General features: G+C 69.7%; 6 protein-coding genes across 6 annotated transcripts in view; 3 read left to right on the forward strand and 3 right to left on the reverse strand.

Annotated features, from left to right (window-relative positions):
• The first annotated feature begins 644 nt into the window (after positions 1-644).
• Positions 645-2,633, forward strand: H696_05493 (hypothetical protein). The gene is made up of 4 exons (XM_009499317.1): positions 645-667; positions 790-1,025; positions 1,188-1,856; positions 2,000-2,633. The coding sequence occupies exons 2-4, from the start codon at positions 831-833 to the stop codon at positions 2,147-2,149; spliced, it is 1,014 nt and encodes a 337-aa protein (XP_009497592.1). The 5' UTR covers positions 645-667; positions 790-830; the 3' UTR covers positions 2,150-2,633.
• A 366-nt stretch (positions 2,634-2,999) lies between these two features.
• On the reverse strand, positions 3,000-3,858 carry H696_05494 (hypothetical protein; the record flags this gene model as incomplete). Its single annotated transcript, XM_009499318.1, has 3 exons — positions 3,000-3,095; positions 3,235-3,435; positions 3,589-3,858. 3 exons carry the CDS (start codon positions 3,856-3,858, stop codon positions 3,000-3,002), a joined length of 567 nt encoding a protein of 188 aa, XP_009497593.1.
• A 1,159-nt stretch (positions 3,859-5,017) lies between these two features.
• Positions 5,018-5,990, reverse strand: H696_05495 (hypothetical protein). The gene is made up of 3 exons (XM_009499319.1): positions 5,852-5,990; positions 5,421-5,485; positions 5,018-5,294 (listed from the first exon to the last, which is right to left on the reverse strand). Exons 1-3 carry the CDS (start codon positions 5,976-5,978, stop codon positions 5,202-5,204), a joined length of 285 nt encoding a protein of 94 aa, XP_009497594.1. The 5' UTR covers positions 5,979-5,990; the 3' UTR covers positions 5,018-5,201.
• Positions 5,991-7,426: 1,436 nt separating this feature from the next.
• Positions 7,427-10,833, forward strand: H696_05496 (hypothetical protein; the record flags this gene model as incomplete). Its single annotated transcript, XM_009499320.1, has 2 exons — positions 7,427-7,576; positions 7,714-10,833. Exon 2 carries the CDS (start codon positions 7,804-7,806, stop codon positions 10,831-10,833), a length of 3,030 nt encoding a protein of 1,009 aa, XP_009497595.1. The 5' UTR covers positions 7,427-7,576; positions 7,714-7,803.
• Positions 10,834-11,703: 870 nt separating this feature from the next.
• H696_05497 (Ras-like protein Rab-7a) lies at positions 11,704-13,950 on the reverse strand. Its single transcript, XM_009499321.1, has 5 exons — positions 13,900-13,950; positions 13,248-13,318; positions 13,003-13,129; positions 12,537-12,907; positions 11,704-12,393 (listed from the first exon to the last, which is right to left on the reverse strand). Exons 2-5 carry the CDS (start codon positions 13,298-13,300, stop codon positions 12,321-12,323), a joined length of 624 nt encoding a protein of 207 aa, XP_009497596.1. The 5' UTR covers positions 13,301-13,318; positions 13,900-13,950; the 3' UTR covers positions 11,704-12,320.
• A 3,343-nt stretch (positions 13,951-17,293) lies between these two features.
• The window catches only part of H696_05498 (hypothetical protein), a gene marked incomplete at both ends in the record, with an annotated part of 3,801 nt that continues 3,568 nt past the window's right edge, over positions 17,294-17,526 (forward strand). The window contains one exon of the mRNA XM_009499322.1: positions 17,294-17,379. Coding sequence (XP_009497597.1) covers positions 17,294-17,379 — 86 coding nt within the window. The remainder of the gene's footprint in view (positions 17,380-17,526) is intronic.

The raw sequence follows: 17,526 nt of genomic DNA on the forward strand, positions 1-17,526 counted from the left end.
GGGGGGGGGGGGGGGGGGGGGGCAGTGGGCGGAGGGGCACACGGGGGGGGGGGGGGGTGGAAGGTAAGCTGTCGCGCGCGGCCCCCCCCCCCGCTCCGCCCCGGTCGCGCGCGTTGCCCCGGCTCATGCGCCGGGGGCCCGGGAACGGGTGCGTGTTCTCCGGCGGTCGCCAGCCCGGCGTGGTGCGACGGGACACCCTGCTGCGTGGGGGTGGGGGGCGCTGAGCCATGCGGTCCGCCGCAGGGCGCCCGTCCCGCCCCCGAGGACGGCCGGGGGGGGGCGGGGGGGAGGGCGGGGGGCACATCCGCGCGCGCGCGCACTCGCCCGGGGCTCCCGCGGTCCCGGGACGACAAGCGCCCCCTGGAGCCGGCGAAAGCTCCTTCTGGCGGGCCCTTGGGTCTGAAGCCCGTCTCGGGGGCTGCCTGGCCCGGGGCGCGTGTTCCCCCCCCCCCCCCCCCCCCTTCAGAGGCTACGGGGTCCCGCGCGGGCCTCTGGGCGTGTGTATGTTGCGCGCGCATACGTGCGCGCATGTGTTGTGCCTGTGTGTCCGGGGGCGGGGGCCGGCACGGGAGCCGTGGTGCGCAAGGGCTTTTTTGTATAAAAGCACCCGCGCCGCCGGACGCCTCCCCCAGGCCGTCCCCCCACCTCCCAGTCTGTTTTTTTTGATGTACATTTCCCCTGCCTCTTCCCCCCCCCCTCCTCTGTCCTTCCCCCCCCCCTCCTCGCGTGCGCTCGCCGGTCTCTAACCTCGCCGCCACCCTGTGTCCGCCGTCTGTGCCCCCTCTTCAGAGCAACTTGGTGGATACATCCCTCCCGAACAGCCAATCACCATGCCCATTGAGCAGATCACCAGCGACACCGAGTCCATGGCCGGCGACGTCCCCATGTCCCCCAACCTCTTCCACACCATCTCCGCGCTGGAGAGCCTCCAGGCCAAGCGCAACGAGCTGGAGGCCCAGCTGCGCCTGGAGATCTTCAAGCTGGAGTCCGAGTACCAGAAGAAGTACAACGAGCTCTACGAGCGCGTACGTGCCGCCGCCGCCACACACACACACACACACACCACACGCTCGTGGTGTGCTTGTCGCGCCCTCCCCCAGTCTCCCCCCTGGGCCGCTCTGCTCCTTCTCGAGCCACTGACCCTGCCCCTCCCCCATACCCCCCCCCCGGCCGGCGCACACACACAGCGCACTGAGATCATCTCCGGCGCCTCCCACCCCACCGAGGAGGAGCTGAAGTTCGTCGGCCCCTTCGCGCAGGACCTCCTGTCGATCGACGCCGTCAAGGACGCCCTCTCGGCCCCCTTCGACCCGGCCACCGCCGAGGGGATCCCCAACTTCTGGGCCCAGGTCCTGAACAACCACCCGATCCTCAGCGACCTGATCAACGACGAGGATGCCGAGGCTCTGGAGTTCCTGACCAACATCACGGCCGACTACGACGCCGAGAAGCTCTTCTACTCGGTGACCTTCCACTTCTCGGAGAACCCCTACTTCACCAACGAGACCCTGGTCCGCACCTACTACCTGACCAATGACAACTCCCCGAGCAACACCTTCATGCGCCCGCTCCGCGCCACCACCACCCAGATTGACTGGAAGGACGGCAAGAACCTCATCGAGGAGGCCAGCCCCGACAGCAGCCAGGGGTCCTTCTTCCAGTTCTTCTGCGACTCCCACATCGGCCAGGTCATGGACGAGGACATGGACTCCGATGATGAGGGCTACGCCTCCATGCAGAAGATCATCCAGGACCGCATGAGCGAGGACTTCCAGATGGGCGAGCTCATCCGCGAGGACATCGTCGGCTGCGCCATCGACTGGTACTCCGGCTATGCCCTGACCTACACCAACTACGTGCGTCTGATGCCGGCCTCCTCGCGCCCCTGCTGTCTCTCTCTCTCTCTCTCTCCCTCCCCTTTGCCCATGTCCCCGGTCTCTAACGCGCCCATTCACCGGTGCTTTCTCTCTCTCTTCCCCCCCCCCCCGCGCACACACAGCTCGACGACGATGAGGAGGAGTACGACGAGGATGACGAGGAGTACGATGAGGACGATGAGGACGACGACGACGAGGATGAGGACGACGAGGACGACGACGCCGCCCCCGCCGGCGAGCAGGCCCGTCCCACTGAGTGCAACCAGCAGTAAGTGGACCCTCGCATGTGCATGTGCGTGCGTGCGTGCGTGCGTGCACCCCCCCCCCGGTCGTCTGCGCCCTCCTTCCCTCCCCCTGTGAGGAGGGAAATGGGCTTTTATGCCCCTTAGAGGGGGCAGATGGGCGATGTCGGAGGGGCAAGGCAGCCTGCTCTCCTCTCTCCCTCTCCCTCCCCCCATGCCGCGAGAGGAAAGTGAATGTCCTCTGCGCCGGTGTGCGTGCACGCGCACCGGGGTGTGCCCAGGCCATCTCGCATGTATCCCAAGATTGCACCACATGCCGTCCGATCAGTCGGAGGGAGGGCGGGGGCGGTGTGGGAGGACCGCGCATGCGCGCGCGTCGCACACGTCCGCCCGCCCGCCCCTGTCATTTGCGGGAGAGGGAGAGAAAGTTCGCTTTTCCCCATCACCCCTCTGCTCTCTATATACACCCCCTCTCACACACATACACCCAATACATATACACATAAACACGCCACCCGCCCGATGGTTGTCCTGCCGGCCTCCCTTCTTCCCCCTCTCTCTCTCTGTTGCTGTATGCTGGGCGGGGGTGCGGATGCGGCGCGGCCAGGGGAGGGCAGGAGGATTTATGTTTGTATTTTTGTGTCTTTTCATTTCCGAACGGGGATGTTCTGGGTCCCGGGGGAGAGGGGGATAGAGGAGGGACAGCACACTTGTCGGGGGAGGCGCCGCGGGGGCTCCTCCCTTCGGCCAAGGACAACACGCCACAAGGTCTCCCAGAGGGGGGGAGGGAGGCATGGAGGAAAGGCGCTGGAGAGCCGAGAAGAAAGGCCCGGAGGGGATGGGAACCGGGGAAGGGACCGGGGTGGCGCCGGCACGCCCATCAGAGCAGGGCAAGGGTCATCTGGTCCAGGACCTCCGGGGCGGCACCGCTGGAGTTCAGCAGCTTCTGGAAGTCCTCGAAGTTGATGAGACCATCCTGGCATCGGAGAGGGGGGGGGGGATGCGTGAGAGGGCAGAAGCGAGGGAGGGAGAGAGAGAGAGAGGCAGAATGAAAGGAGGCGAGAGCAGAGTGCGCCGATTGTGCCCGGCCGGGCACAATGCACGGCCACACGCACCCCGTCATGGTCGCCGGAAATCATGGCCCGATCGACCAGCTGCTGCAGCTGCACCGGGCCCAGGTTGTCGCCGACCATGGTGCGAAGAACGCGGAACAGGTCGCCGGGGCTGATGAAGCCGTCCCGGTCGACGTCGTACACCCGGAACATGAACTCCAGCCGCTCCAGGTGCGTCCCGCGGGTGCTGAAAATCTTGAGTGCCTGTGGGTGGGGATGGGGGGAGGGGGCGAGGCCGGTGTGCGGCCCGGGAGGGTCAGAGGAGGGGAAGGGAAAGAGGAGGCTGGGGGAGGGGCAAACACGGAGGGAGGGGAGAGCCAGAGGGAGAGGAAGGGGAGGGCCAGAGGGGCTGCGCACCCGCGCGAACTCGGCGAAGTCCACATCGCCGCCACCGTCGGCGTCCAGGACCTGAATGATCCGCCGGGCAAGGGGGTTGGTCGAAACGCCAGCCACCGCGGCAAACTCCTCGTGGTCCACGGCGCCGGAGCCGTCGGCGTCCAGGCGCCGGAAGCGAATTAGCGCCCGAGTGAGCTCCTCGTTGGTGAGGCCGACGTCGCGGGAGAGGGAGTCCAGGGAGGCGGCCTGGTCCTCCTTGTTGGCCAGGAGCTGGGACTGGTGTGCGCCCATGGTGTGTACGTGCGTGCGGGGGTGCGGGCGTGCGGGCGTGCGGGCGTGCGGGCGTGCGGGCGTGCGGGCGTGCGGGCGTGCGGGTGGGAACGGGGTGAAGAGGGCGCTGGAGGGGAGGAGGGAGGAAGCGGATCTGCATGGATCCGCTGCACCGGGCCCCGGGTGTGCCGGCGTAAAAAAAAACTGGCCTCATTTTCCGGGGGCCCAATCTGGCAAGGGGCGGGGGGACTCGATCTTCCAGTGCGCTCCCCGCTCCCCTGCAGGCGGGGGAGTCCCCGGGAGCTCCCACACCAATACCGAAGGAGGGGGCGGGGGGGCGGGGGGGCGGGGGGGCGGGGGGGCGGGGGGCGGGAACTTCCTCTCGGGCGAGGTGGCCACACTCGGACGGGGAGCGGCGTTCGCCGGCGGTTCGACCCTCACCCCCCGGGCGCAGGCATGCCGTTCCCGGAACACCACCGAGGCGAACATCCTCTCCAGGGCCGCCCCCCCCCCCCAGACACACACACACACACCCGCCGGGCCCCGGCCTCCGGGCGCGGGGGGACGGCCGACCCCGATCACTTGTTGGCCGCTGGTGCGCCGGCGCCCGGGAGATGTCCACACGGGGCGGGAACGCCCGGGACCCGGTCAGGGATATGCGCTCGCCCTCGAGGATACGCTGCCCTCCGCCCGCCCAGACGTTTGGGCGCGCACGCAGCCAGGCACGCACGCACGCACGCACGCACGCACGCACGCATGCACGCACGGCACGCACGCGCCCGGCCCCAGGCGACGGACCGAGGTCTCTGTCCAGTTCGCACGGCAACGTCAGCCCACATTCTCCGCAGCCCGCCCCGCCCGCGTCCCGGCAGACGCGCGCGCAGCCAGGCCACTCTGTTCGCGGCAACCGGGGTGCCGCCGCCAACGGGGCCGGGGGGGGGCGTAAGAGCGTTGACAAAGGACAGGATGTGCCAACGTACCGGCGCTTGGTCCGTGTGCTCCTCTTCCAGAACAGCCAGGCCCACCCCTCGATCTCCGGCCTGCCCGATGGAGGCAGGGGAAAAGTCCCGCGCTTCGGGGGAGGAGCGCCGCCCGGTGCCGTCGTCGCCCTTCGCGATGAGATAGAGACGGAAGGTGTGTGCACGTGTGTGGGCGTTCGCGCACACAGGAAGAGGGTGGATAGGGAGAGTGTGTTTATGTCTTCGTGTGTCTCTGCGTGTGTGCGTGTGCATATATGTACATTGGGGTGTGAAAGGGAGGACAAGGGGAGGGGGCGGGGGACAGAGTGCGAGGGGAGGTCTAAGAAGCCTCGCGTGTCCGGGACGAGGGGGGCTTGCGCCAACATGGGCGCCAAGGGGCCGGCCTTACCGCGGGCCGCGGAAGAGGGCCAGGTAGTCATCGACGGTGGGGGGCTTGACCTTGGTCTTGGGAGCGGCATGGCTGACGTAGGGCTTGAGCTGCGCGCGGGGACCATCAGGCGAAGGAAGGGGAGCAGGCGTGTTAGGAAGAGCGTGATGGCCAAGACACATGCAATGCCAGCCGGCCGCCCGTGGCAGGGACAGGGCCGGTGGCGGAGGACGCACCGCGAAGCCGTTGAGGTCGGGCACAATGTACTGGGTGATCTTGGTGAAATCAACGCGGAAGCGACCTGAAGGGGGGAGGGTGTGATAAAGGAGCCGTCAATAGGCGGCTGAGAGGAGCGTCTGTGCGCACAGACACAGCTGTATAGAGATACAGACGTATAGAGATACAGACGTATAGAGATACAGACGTATAGAGATACAGACGTATAGAGATACAGACAGACACACGGGGACACACGGGGACACACGGGGATACACGGGGATACACGGGGATACACGGGGATACACGGAGACACCCGAAGACATAAGCACACACACACACACACACACACACACACACACACACACACACACACAGGCAAGCGCGCGAGCCACCATACATAAAGGGCAGACGAGACACAAACAGAGGAGAGGACCAGCCTAGAACGCACCCTTGTTGTCGACCTTACCGACAGAGTGGGCGCCAACACCCTTGTAGAAGTTGCGCGGGCCATACTTGGACAGGAGAGGACGCCGGGAGGCGCCGCGGACGAAGTTGACCACGGTGCTGAGGAACATGGTGAACGGGGGGGGGTGGGGGGGGGAAAAGAGGCAAAAAGGGCGGGGAGGGAGGGGGGGAGAGAGAGGAGCTTTGTGGCCGGGTGCAGACAGGCAGCCCGGGATCGCCCGCAAAAGCAGCCCTTCAATGCCAGCTCTCCCGGCATGCTGAGCGCCGGAGAGGGGCAGATCCGCTGGCGATCTTGCTTCGCCTCGCCGCGGATGACGCCCCCCAAGCCCGGGAGGGAGAGGACCCTGTCCCTCGAGAACGCGAGCCGGGGACCAAGAGGGCGGCTGGGCCCAGGGGAAAGCCGCGGCCCGTCCCAGCCTTTGTGTGCGGTGGTTTGGGCGCGTGCGCGTCGCGGGGCGGGCGCCGGGGCGGTCGGAGCATCCTTGTCTCGTGACCCGCGTGGAATGCCATTGCCGCGTCAGGCGCCGCGCTCCATGCCGCTGTTCTGTAGCCCTCGATCCCGGGGGCCGAGCGCTGGCACCCGGCGGGGACCCGGCACTGCCCGGCTTCCAGGCGCGTCTAGAAGGCCCGACCGTGTACCGGCGCGTGCTTGGTGCTTCGGGGCTCCTCTGGCACAAGCGCGCATGTGCGCGTGCCCGCTGGTCGGAGTGGGCACTTGGGAGTAGTGCGGAGGCGGACGCGCCCCGGGGGGGGGGGGGGGGGGGGGGGGGGGGGGGGGGGGGCGGGGGGGGCGGGGGTGGGGGGGGGGGGGGGGAACAGCTTCTTCCCTTTTCCTGTGCGTGTGTGTCTGGGGCTCGTCGCCCTTTGTCACACCGACCCCCGCTGTGCGGTGGGGGGAGCGAGGCCGGGAGCGGCGCGGATTTTTGGTGTTTTCCCCTCGCGTGTGTGGCCGCCGGCCCCCGAGCTCTGAGCAGTTGTTGTCTGTATGGAACCCGGGGTTTGGCTGCCCATACGCCCGCGCGCGTGTGTGGGGGGGGGGATGCGTGTGTGTATCTGCGTGCAGGCGTGCGGGCGGGCGGGCGTGCGGATGTGTAGACGCATGTGTGTGTAGAGAAGTGATCGTGATCCCCGACGCGGCGGCCTTTCCGAGGCGCGCCCGCCGGCTGCGCGGCCACCAGGCCGAGAAGAATCCCCGCTGGGGTGCGGAGAATTACCCGGCGCCCGGGCCGCGGGCCCCCTGGTCGCCGCCGATCGGAGGGGGATTGTCGCCCCCCCCGGGGGGGGGGGGGGGCCGGGCCGGGCCGGGCCGGGGCAGGACGCGATCTTGCCACAGGTGTGCACGCTGACCTCCGTGGCCGGCGGTGCTTTCCTTGGTGGACCGCCTCGCCGCTCTGCCGGCACCGGGTCACCTCTCCCCCCGGTGGGCCGATCACCCCCCACCCACACACCATGATCGGTCCCCCTGCCCCCTGTCGTGCCCCCGGGCCGAGGGCCAGCGGGGCCGACTATAAAAGGACCCCCCTGTGGCGCCTCCTCCCCAGGTAGCTCCAACCCTGAACATCTCCCCCCTCAGCATACATACACATTTGTTACATCCCACACGCACTCTCCCCTCTTTCCCCCTCTTGCGCGGAGGCACACTCCTCCTCCTCTCCCACTCCCATCTCCTTTTTTTTCACCCACACACCCCAAGCACAAGCATCGACAGGTACCTACCTACCTACCTGCCTACCTGCCCGCCTGCCTACCAGCGCCCCGCCCCCGCCACCTCTGCACGCCATCCCCGCCCCGGACGCACACAGCCAACTTACACACACACACACACACCTACCTACCACGACACAGGCAGCATAAGGATCAAGAACTCGCTCCAGCCCCTCTGCCCCCACAACAACAACACCACCAACAACAACCCCCCTACAAAGACACGCAGTCATGTCGTTCATGAACACCTTCACCAAAAACTCCCTCAGCGCGCTGGAGTCGGCCCAGAACCTGGCGCGCGGCCTGCAGCACTCGGTCATCCAGCCGGTGCACCTGGCGGTCATCCTCTTTGACCAGCGCGAGGCCCAGCGGGCCAACCCGATGGCCGGGTCCTCGGAGGCCGGGTCGGCGGACTTCAGCCTCGGCCCGGCGCTGGTCGAGCGCGCCGGCGGCGACTTGGACCTGCTCAAGGGGTCCCTGCGCCAGCTGCTAAAGCGCATCCCCTCGCAAACCCCGGCCCCGGTGCAGGTGGAAGTGGGCCCGCACCTGCTGGCGGTCCTGCGGTCGGCCAACAACCTGCGCATGCAGCAGCAGGACTCGCACACGGCGCTGGACCACCTGGTGCTGGCCCTGGCCGGGGCCGACCAGTCCCCGGGCGCGGCCAGCCCCGGGCAGAGCGCCGCCGTGCGCGACGTGCAGGAGGCCCTGCGCGGGGCCGGCATCACGGCCGCCAAGCTGACCGAGGCGGCCCGTGCCACGCGCGGCTCGCGCAAGGTCACCAGCGACATGGACGATGCCAACTTCGAAGCCCTGAAGAAGTACGGCGTGGACCTGGTGGAGCGCGCCTCCAGCGGCCACCTGGACCCGGTCATCGGCCGGGATGACGAAATCCGCCGAGTCATCCGGGTCCTCTCGCGCCGGACCAAGAACAACCCCATCCTCATCGGCGAGCCGGGTGTCGGCAAGACGGCCGTGGTGGAGGGGCTGGCGCAGCGCATCGTGCGCGGCGACGTGCCGGACGGCCTGCACTGCCGGGTCATCTCCCTGGACATGGGTGCCCTGCTGGCCGGGGCGTCGTATCGCGGCGAATTTGAGGCCCGGCTGAAGGCCGTCCTGCAGGAGGTCAGCGATGCCCGGGGCCGGGTGATTCTCTTCATCGATGAGATCCACACGGTGCTGGGGGCCGGCCGGAGCGGCGACGGCGGGGCCATGGACGCGGCCAACCTGCTGAAGCCGATGCTGGCCCGTGGCGAGCTCCGGTGCATTGGTGCCACCACGCTGGAGGAGTACCGGAAGCATGTGGAGAAGGATGCGGCCTTCGAGCGGCGCTTCCAGCCGGTCCACGTGTCGGAGCCCACCATCCCGGACACCATTTCCATCCTGCGCGGCATCAAGGACAAGTATGAGTCGCACCATGGTGTGCGGATTGCCGATGCGGCGCTCGTGAGCGCGGCCCAGCTCGGCGCCCGGTACATCACGCAGCGCTTCCTGCCGGACAAGGCCATCGACCTGCTGGACGAGGCGTGTGCCAATGTCCGCGTGCAGTTGGACTCCCAGCCGGAGGCCATCGACAAGCTGGAGCGCCGGCAGCTTCGCCTGGAGGTGGAACTGGCCGCCCTGGAGAAGGAGGAGGCCGGTGACCAGGCGGCCCGGCAGCGTGCGGACGCCGTGCGCGCCTCGCTGGCCAGCATCCAGGAGTCGCTGGCGCCGTTGCGCGCGCGCTACGAGGCCGAGCGCGGCCGTGTCGACCAGATGCGCACCCTTCGCCGGAAGCTGGACGAAGTGTACCAGAAGATGGAGGAGGCCGAGCGCAATCGCCAGACCGATGTGGTGGCCGACCTGCGGTACGGGGCCATCCCGGACTTGCGGGCGCGCCTGGAAGAGCTGAGCACCCTGGAGGAGGCGGACCGCAGCGCGCCGGCATCCCCGGGCGGCGCCGGCACTCCGGCCGAGGCGCCCATGCTCAGTGAGACCGTGGGGCCGGACCAAATTGCGGAGATCGTTTCCCGGTGGACCGGCATCCCGGTGTCGCGGCTGACGCAAACCGAGCGCGACAAGCTCCTGCACCTGGGGGAGAACCTGCACAAGCAGGTGATCGGCCAGTCGGAGGCGGTGGACGCCGTGGCGGCGGCCGTGCTCCGGTCGCGTGCCGGGCTTTCGCGCGAGCGCCAGCCGGTCGGGTCCTTCCTCTTCCTCGGGCCCACCGGTGTCGGTAAGACCGAGCTGGCCAAGGCCCTGGCGCGGGAGCTCTTCGATGACGAGTCCAACATCGTGCGCTTGGACATGTCCGAGTACATGGAGCGTCACAGTGTGGCCCGGCTGATTGGCTCGCCTCCGGGGTATGTTGGCTATGATGATGGTGGCCAGCTGACGGAGGCCGTGCGCCGGCGGCCCTACTCGGTGGTGCTCTTCGACGAGGTGGAGAAGGCCCACCCGGATGTGTTCAACTCCCTGCTGCAGGTGCTGGATGATGCACGCCTGACCGATGGCCGGGGGCGCGTGGTGGACTTCTCCAACTGCGTGCTCATCATGACCAGCAACCTGGGCGCCAAGCATCTGTTTGACAGCTTCCGCCAGGGGGCGGGCGATGGCACCGGCACCGGCACCGGCACCGGTGGCGGCCTGTCGAAGGCCACCCGGGAGAAGGTGATGGACGCCGTGCGCGGGCACTTCCGCCCGGAGTTCCTCAACCGCCTGGATGACATCGTGCTGTTTGCGCCGCTGCGGACGGACGAGCTGCGCCAGGTGGTTCGCCTGCAGTTCGGCTCGGTCGGCCGGCGCCTGCGTGATCGGAACATCGAGCTGGTCATCGAGGATTCGGCCTGCGACCTGGTCCTGGCCGAGGCGTATGACCCGGCGTACGGGGCCCGGCCGCTGCGCCGGTACATCGAGAAGAACCTGGTCACCGAGCTGTCGCGGCAGCTGGTGGCCGGGGTCCTGCACAATGACCAGCGGGTGGCCGTGGCCGCGGAGCCTGGCGCCCGGCGCTTTGCCTTCCGCGTCCTGGCGGACCTGGCCCCGGCCACCGGCGCCGGCCGCGGGGGGCGCGATGTCGACGACGACGACGACAGCACCATGGACCTGGTCGGTGGTGGCAATGGCGCGGTCGGGCGCAAGGGCGTCCCCGGCGGTGCCCGGCAGCACCATGCGGCCAAGCGCCAGAACACCGGCGGCGGCCGCATTGAGTCCCTCAGCAGCGATGACTTTGAGGACCTGAGCGGCGACGAGGACAGCCACATGGAGGTGGACTCGCGTCGCTAAAAGGGGGGTGGGGCAGAAACGCGTGCGCACGGCCACGCGCGCGCGCTGCATCCCCCTCTCTCTCCCCCCCCTTTTGGTGTGCAGGGCTTTCTCCCTCGGCGCGCGCTCCACGCCTGCTGTGACAGCGCGCGGGAGTTTTTGGAGGAGCCGAAAAGAGAGCATGCCCATCGCATCCGCATCGCATCCGCATCGCACCGAGAGAGCGCGCGCGCGCGATGACACAACACTGGTGGGCATGCGCGGAGCCCCCTCCTCCCTCTCTCTCTCTCTCCGCGCCGGCGGTTGCCGCCTCGCCCCCTTTGCCTTGCCCCCCTTCCCCTCCTCCTCCACTTCTTCAACATCCTCCTTCACATATACACCCCATATATTTTCCCCTGTGCTGCCAACTGCGGGGCCTCTCTCCCTCTCCCTTCTCTCAGTGCCCTAGAGAGAGGGAAAAGAACTCCCACACACATGCAAAATAGACACAGATATCTCAGAAAAGAATCCTCTCAACAAAGACACATGATGCGCCGCGCGCCCCGGGGGTGGTCCTCTCTCGCGGCGACATGCTCTCGGCCCCTTTCCCCTGCCTGCCTGCTGGTCCTCCCCTGGTGGCTGCCTCTGTCGCCCGCCCGGCCGCCTGCCGTGATCGGCGTGCGGAAGGGCCCCGGCAGGGGGGGGGGGGGCCAGACAAAAGTGGCGGCGGTGGGACCACATACGCATGGGCACAGACCTGGCCGACGCCGCGGGCGGGGGGCCTCCAGGGGCGAGGAAGACACCCTCCCCAAACACCAGACAGGGGGGGAGGAGGAGGAGGAGGAGGACAGGCCGGGGAAGGGGCCGACACCGAGCGGCCACGCATGCTGTGTGCGCATGCACGCGCACTGATGGGTATCATATTCGAGGTGTATTTTGTGGGACGCTCTCCCCGAAGAGAAGGGGACAGAAAAGGGACGATAGATGCATGTGCGTGTGGCAAACAAACAACGACAGTGTGATGTGACGCGCGGACGGCTCGCCTCGGCGCGCTAGAGAGAGGGGGGAGGAGGGGGGAAGGGGGAGATATGCCTGCCCCAGGCAGAGGGGCGGGGGAAGGAAAGAGAGAGAGAGAGAGAGGCAGCGCGAGGTGCGAGAGGCGGAAGAGGAAGAAGAGGGGAGCTTCGCTTTGACGGCCCACACACCACCCATACACAGCCCATGCGGCGGCGAGCACGCTCCTGTCCATTTGAACCCGGCTTGGGGCTCTCGTGCGCGCGTCATACACTTCCCCCCTGCGTCACCCGGCTCTCGTGAGCGTGCCCCGAGAGGGAGGGAGGGAGAGAAAGAGAGAGAGAGAGAGAGAGACACACACACACAGAGGCTGAGGAAGTGTGTTGCGCGCGACGAGAGGTGTGTTGGCATGTGTATGTGTAGGTGGGTGGGCATGCGCGCGCGTGCCCTGCGCGGCCGAGCGCCCCCCTCGGCCCCACGGTGCATTCGTCGCCTTCCGCGCGTGGCAAGTGCGCTTAGCAGGCGCAGGAATCGCCGCCGGAGGGGGGGTTGTCCTCCAGGCGGATGTTGGTGCTGAAGTCGCTGTACCTGCGGGGGGGGGGGTGCGACGGGGCGGGCGCACACACGAAGGGCAGACGGAGGGAGGGAGGGAGGAAGGGTCAGAGGATGCGAGGAGCGCGGCAGAGGGGCAGCCAACCAAGAAGAAGGGGGCGGGGCCCGGCGCGGCGTACGGGTCGGCGACGGGGTCCTGCTCGAGAGCCTTGCGAGAAACGGTGAGGAAAGCCTGCTCGACGTTGAGGTTCTCACGGGCCGAGGTGGGGAAGTAGGGGATGTTGAACTTGTTGGCACACCAGGCCTCGGCGCGCTTGGCCGTGACCTCATGCTGGTCCTGGGGGTAGTCAAACTTGTTGCCGAGCACGACGAAGGGGAAGCGGTTCGGGTCGCGGGGGCTGGCCTGGATGAGGAACTCCTCGCGCCAGGAGTCCAGGTTGTCGAAGCTCTTGGCACTGGTGACGTCGAAGACAAGGGCGCAGCAGTCGGCACCGCGGTAGAAGGCCACACCGAGGGACTGGAAGCGCTCGAGGCCGGCGGTATCCCAGATCTGAGGGGGGGCGGAGGGGGGGGGTGGGCGAGGGGCGAGGGGGGAGGTGAGTGGCCGGGCAAAGGGGACAGGAGGACGGGGGAGGACTGGCGTACCTGCATGGTGACGTTGCGGTCGTCGATGCAAACCTCCTTGGTCAGGAAGTCGGCACCGATGGTGGCCTTGTACTGGGTGCTGAACTTGCGGTTGACATACTGGTTCATCAGGCAGGTCTTGCCGACACTGCGGGGGTGGGGGGGGGAGGGGAAAGGAGGGGGCCTTGTCAGCGGCGGCGGGGAAAGGCGGGGGGAGGGAGGGGGGGTGGCACAAACCCGGAAATACGCCCGGAACACGAACGTACCCAGAGTCCCCGAGGATGATGATCTTAAGAAGGAGCTTCTTGCGGGAGGACATTGTGAGGTGGAAAAATCACTGTCATGACGGCGGGGAGGAGGGGAGGTGTCAGGATCGGGGCGGCGCGCGGGGGGTGCGGAAGCGGGAGGTCGGGGAGAGGGAGGCACAGGAGCCTGCAAGCCGGACGAGGGGGGGGGGGGGGGAAACGAGGTGCGGGCAATGGGTCAGTCAGATGCGTCCGTCTGGAGGGCGGGGGGAAGCAACACAAAGGGAGGGGGGGAGACAAAAGAGACCGGAGTCGAGGACCGTGGACACACCTGAGGAGAGGCGGAGGAGGCAGGCCCGGAAGGCGGGATGCATGTGTATGTGTGCGTGCTGGGGGGGGGGGGCTCGGGGCGGACGCGGGAGGGAGGGCGAGCAGCAATGGAGGTGTAGGCGGCGACGCGAAGGAGGATAAGGAGGGGGGCGGGCGGCAATATCGTGGCCGTGTGGGAGCGCGAGGAGGGCGCGTCCCGTGCGAACGCTAGCCAGCCACGATATGTAGGAGAGGGGGCGGAGAGGGGGGGGGGAGCGCGGCAGCAGGGAGAAGGACACAGGAAGGGAGATGGGGACAGAGAGAGAGAGGGGGGGGAAAGGAGGAAGGCGGGGCGGAGACGAACAAGAGCAATGGAAAGGGGGGAGGATCCTTGATTGATGCCGGGTGTTCCGCCGGCGGGGGGGGGCGGGGCCCGCGAGGCTGGCCGAAAAAACAACAACACCTCCCCGCTCCTGGCCCGGGGACACAGAGTGTGGGCACACGCGCCGGGAGGGGGCGACTGTTCTGGCCGGGTCGCACTGGGGGGCGCAGGGGGGCGGAGGCAGGACATCTCCCCCCCCCCTCTGCCTGCGGGGAGGGGGGAAATAATAACACTCTGTCGTCGTGGTCCCGCCGGCCAACCGGGGACGGCCGGCCGGCCCGCGTCTCGCCCCGGGCAATACGGCTGAGAGGCGGCCATGCTCGACGGGTGGGGGCCCCCTCTCGCCCCGGCAGGAGCGACCTCCCCAAAACCAGGTACACCAGGGCCGTCCCCGGGGGCATGTTTGCCGGTCTTCGGCCGGGCCGCAGGGCGGGAGGGGCCCCACGCCGGGGTCCGCGAGTGCCCGGAAAACAATGGACCGGAGTGCACCCAGTCCGAGGACGCGGGGGGGGGGGGGGGCGAGCCCGCCCCGCTGCCCGTTTGGGGAGCCGGGGGCCGCACCCCGGCCCATGCGCCTGCTCGAAGCAGGATCACCGCGCGCCGGAAGGGTGTGTCCCCCGGTCCGCCGGCCCGGCCGGGGGAGGCCAGGCGGAGGTCCGGCGCGTCCGCCACGCATGATGACACGGCCGGCGGGGGGGGGGGGGCAGCGTGGCCGTCCGGCGCTCGGCCGCTTCGGGCGTCGAGCCCTGTCCTCGCGGGTGATCGGGCGCGCTTGTGAGACGGTCGAGGCTGGGCGGCGGGGCCGCCCCCGGGGGCCCCCCCCCCCCGGCGAAAAAGGATATCTTGCCTCCCCCGCGCCGGCGGGAGGGAGGGAGCGCCGCAAGATGCGCCTGGCAGCATGCCGTGACGCCGGGCGCCGGCTGGCTGTCGAGCAAGTAACCCTATCTCCCTGGGCGCGCCCCGGCAACGGGCACACGCCCCGCGGCACCGCCGCCGGGGACGAGACACCCCAGGCCAATGTGCTCCTGCGGCGTCCCCGCCGCTCCCCCGGGCGCGTACCGGGGTCAGGTGGGCCGCCCCCCGGCGGCCCGGCCGGCGGCCGGCCGCACTCGGGATGGCCTTATGTGTGTGTGGGGGTGTGCGCTCGCGGCGCGCGTCCCCCCCCCCCCCCCCCCCCCCCCCCCCCCCCCCCCCCCCCCCCCCCCCCCCCCCCCCCCCCCCCCCCCCCCCCCCCCCCCCCCGCAAAAAAACACCCCCCCCACCCACAACACACCCGCGCCCGCCCCCCCCACCCCCCCGCCCCCCGCCCCCCCGCCCCGCCCCGCCCCGCCCTCCCGCACGCACGTACATGTGCATGCCGCTGAGGAAAAAAAACCCGCACGCTAACAAGGCCGGCGGTGGCGACCACACCTCCGGGACGCGGCGCTCACATGGGGACGCGCACGCCCGGGGCCTATCTCGCCGGAGTCGCGAGCGTGCGCTCGGCCGGCCTCCAAGCCAGCCAATTGCGCGATACCCCCCCCACTCCTGCCCTGCCCCAGGGGGGGGGGGGCGGGGGGGGGAGGGCAGACGAATGCCATGTCACCCGGGGCGCATACGGCCGGCCCGGGGGCCGTCTCCCCGGGCGGCGGGCCTCCTCGGCCTCGGGCCGGGAGGACCGCCGGCTCGGTCTCCCGATGTCAGAAGACCGCACGGTGGGGCCCCCCCCCCCCCCTCGACCGGGGCGATCTGCCGCGCGGGGGCCCGCTCTCTCGGGGCGGCTGCTGCGCCTGCCGGGACCTTTGTGTGCGCAGCAAGGCAACCAGGGCGGGGGGGGGGGGGGCGGAGGGAATGGGCCGCGCCTCCCCCGCGCGCCCCGGGGTAGACGCCCCTGGGGAGAACCTGGTCAGCGCACCTTGTCGGGGGAACACATATAGCGGGCTGGGGGCGGGGCAAAAATATCGCTGCCGCTGGTGGGCGGGGTCGTGTTGTCGGCGAGCCCTCCCCCCCGCCACCCCCCGGAGCCCGGGCGGAGGGGGAGAGACGGCCGGTTGACCGGCGCATCGGCCCCCCGGGCCCGGCGGGCCCCGCGGCCCGACTCGGCCCGGCGCACACAGGCCGGAGGACTGGACAGACAGCGCGAGGGCACCGGAGCGCGCTCCGGTGCTGCGAGGACCGAACATAAAAACGCCCCTCTAACGGCTCGCCCCGGCCGAGAAAACAGATCGCCCGCTCCGGCCCCCCCCCCCCCCCCCCGAGCTCGACCGGAGAGAGGGCGACGGAAAGGGCTCACCCCTCCACGGCCACGCATCGAACCCGCCAGCCATGGAGCCCCGCCGCCGCGCCAGCCACCGCGCCAGCCACCGCGCCGGCCGCCGCGCCCCACGGGGTCCGCCAGCGCGCCGCGGTCGCGGTTCTCACTCGCGCCTTGCCTGGCTGCGCGCCGCTCTCGACACGCACACGCCTACGCCCACCTACTCCCAGCACACACGCACACACGCACACACACACACAAACGCAGAAGGAGGGCGGGGTTTCGCCCGGTCTGGGGGAGAACCCCCCTGCCCCCGGCGGCGGGGAAGGTTGGCCCGGAGAAAACCCCGGCCTGGCCTCGTGCACACTTTTGCGTGTGCGCCGGCGCATTTCCCCGATGGCGCGGCTATCATGTGCGGCTTCCTGAAGAGTTCCCCGGGGCGTGGACGGTGGTGGTGTGATCGATCGGTGGCAGGGTTCCGGGAGCAGGGGTCCTCGCGGGCAGGGCAGGGCAGGGCGACCCGCAGCCAAGCAGGGTGTGCGTATTTTTGGGGCGAGATCGGTCGTGCCCACGGGCGCGGCGCCGCTGGCGCCCGGCGACCCGCCGCGCACGAAAGCACCCGCGCACTGCCTTTGCCCATTGCCCGGCATCCCCTGCGGCGAGGCTGGTAACCCCCGCCCCTCCCCCGTGTGGATGCCCCCCCCCCCCCTTCCCTACTTCGTGTACAGGGGCAGGGCACCGGGGCTCTTGCCAACGGGGCAGCCGTTTCCCCCCCCCCCCCCCCCCCCCCCGGCGGGGCGTATGGCTCCGGGGCGGGGGGGGGGGGGGGGGGCGAGCGGCCGGGCCGGCGCTTGCGCGGGGACGCCTCGATGGGGGAAGGGGCTTTTCCCTTGGGGGCGGCGGCAGCGGGCGCCACAAAGCCTCGGGCCCAACGGCAAGACGTGCGCCGGCGGCTCCATTTTTCCGTCCCCCCCCCCCGGTGCACCCGCGCGTCTGGTATGGACGGTGACGCAGTATCACCGGAGGGGGAATAAAAGGGCGCCTGCTCCTCGGGCCCCCCACATACACATGTGGCGCGGTGTGTAACGCGGCCAATATTAATCCGGCCATTTTCGGGCGCCCGGCGCCCCGGCACCGCGCCCCATGCGCCGCATCCCGGGCGGCTTTTTCCCACACGCCCCAGGCGCCCGGACGGGGGGAGGGGGCCGCCCTTCCCCTGCTCCGGAGGGGTGGGGATCGTCACGTCCCCTCCATTGCGTGAAGGCGGGGGCAGGTGTGGGCAGGCCAACGCCGCCGTGCGTGGGGCATTTTCATGCGGGGGCCGGTCGGGGCGAGTGATCTCCGGCGTTCAACGGGCAGGCGCGCCCGGGGGGGGG

Source organism: Fonticula alba, assembly GCF_000388065.1.
Source record: "Fonticula alba strain ATCC 38817 unplaced genomic scaffold supercont2.11, whole genome shotgun sequence".
Lineage (NCBI taxonomy): Eukaryota > Rotosphaerida > Fonticulaceae > Fonticula > Fonticula alba.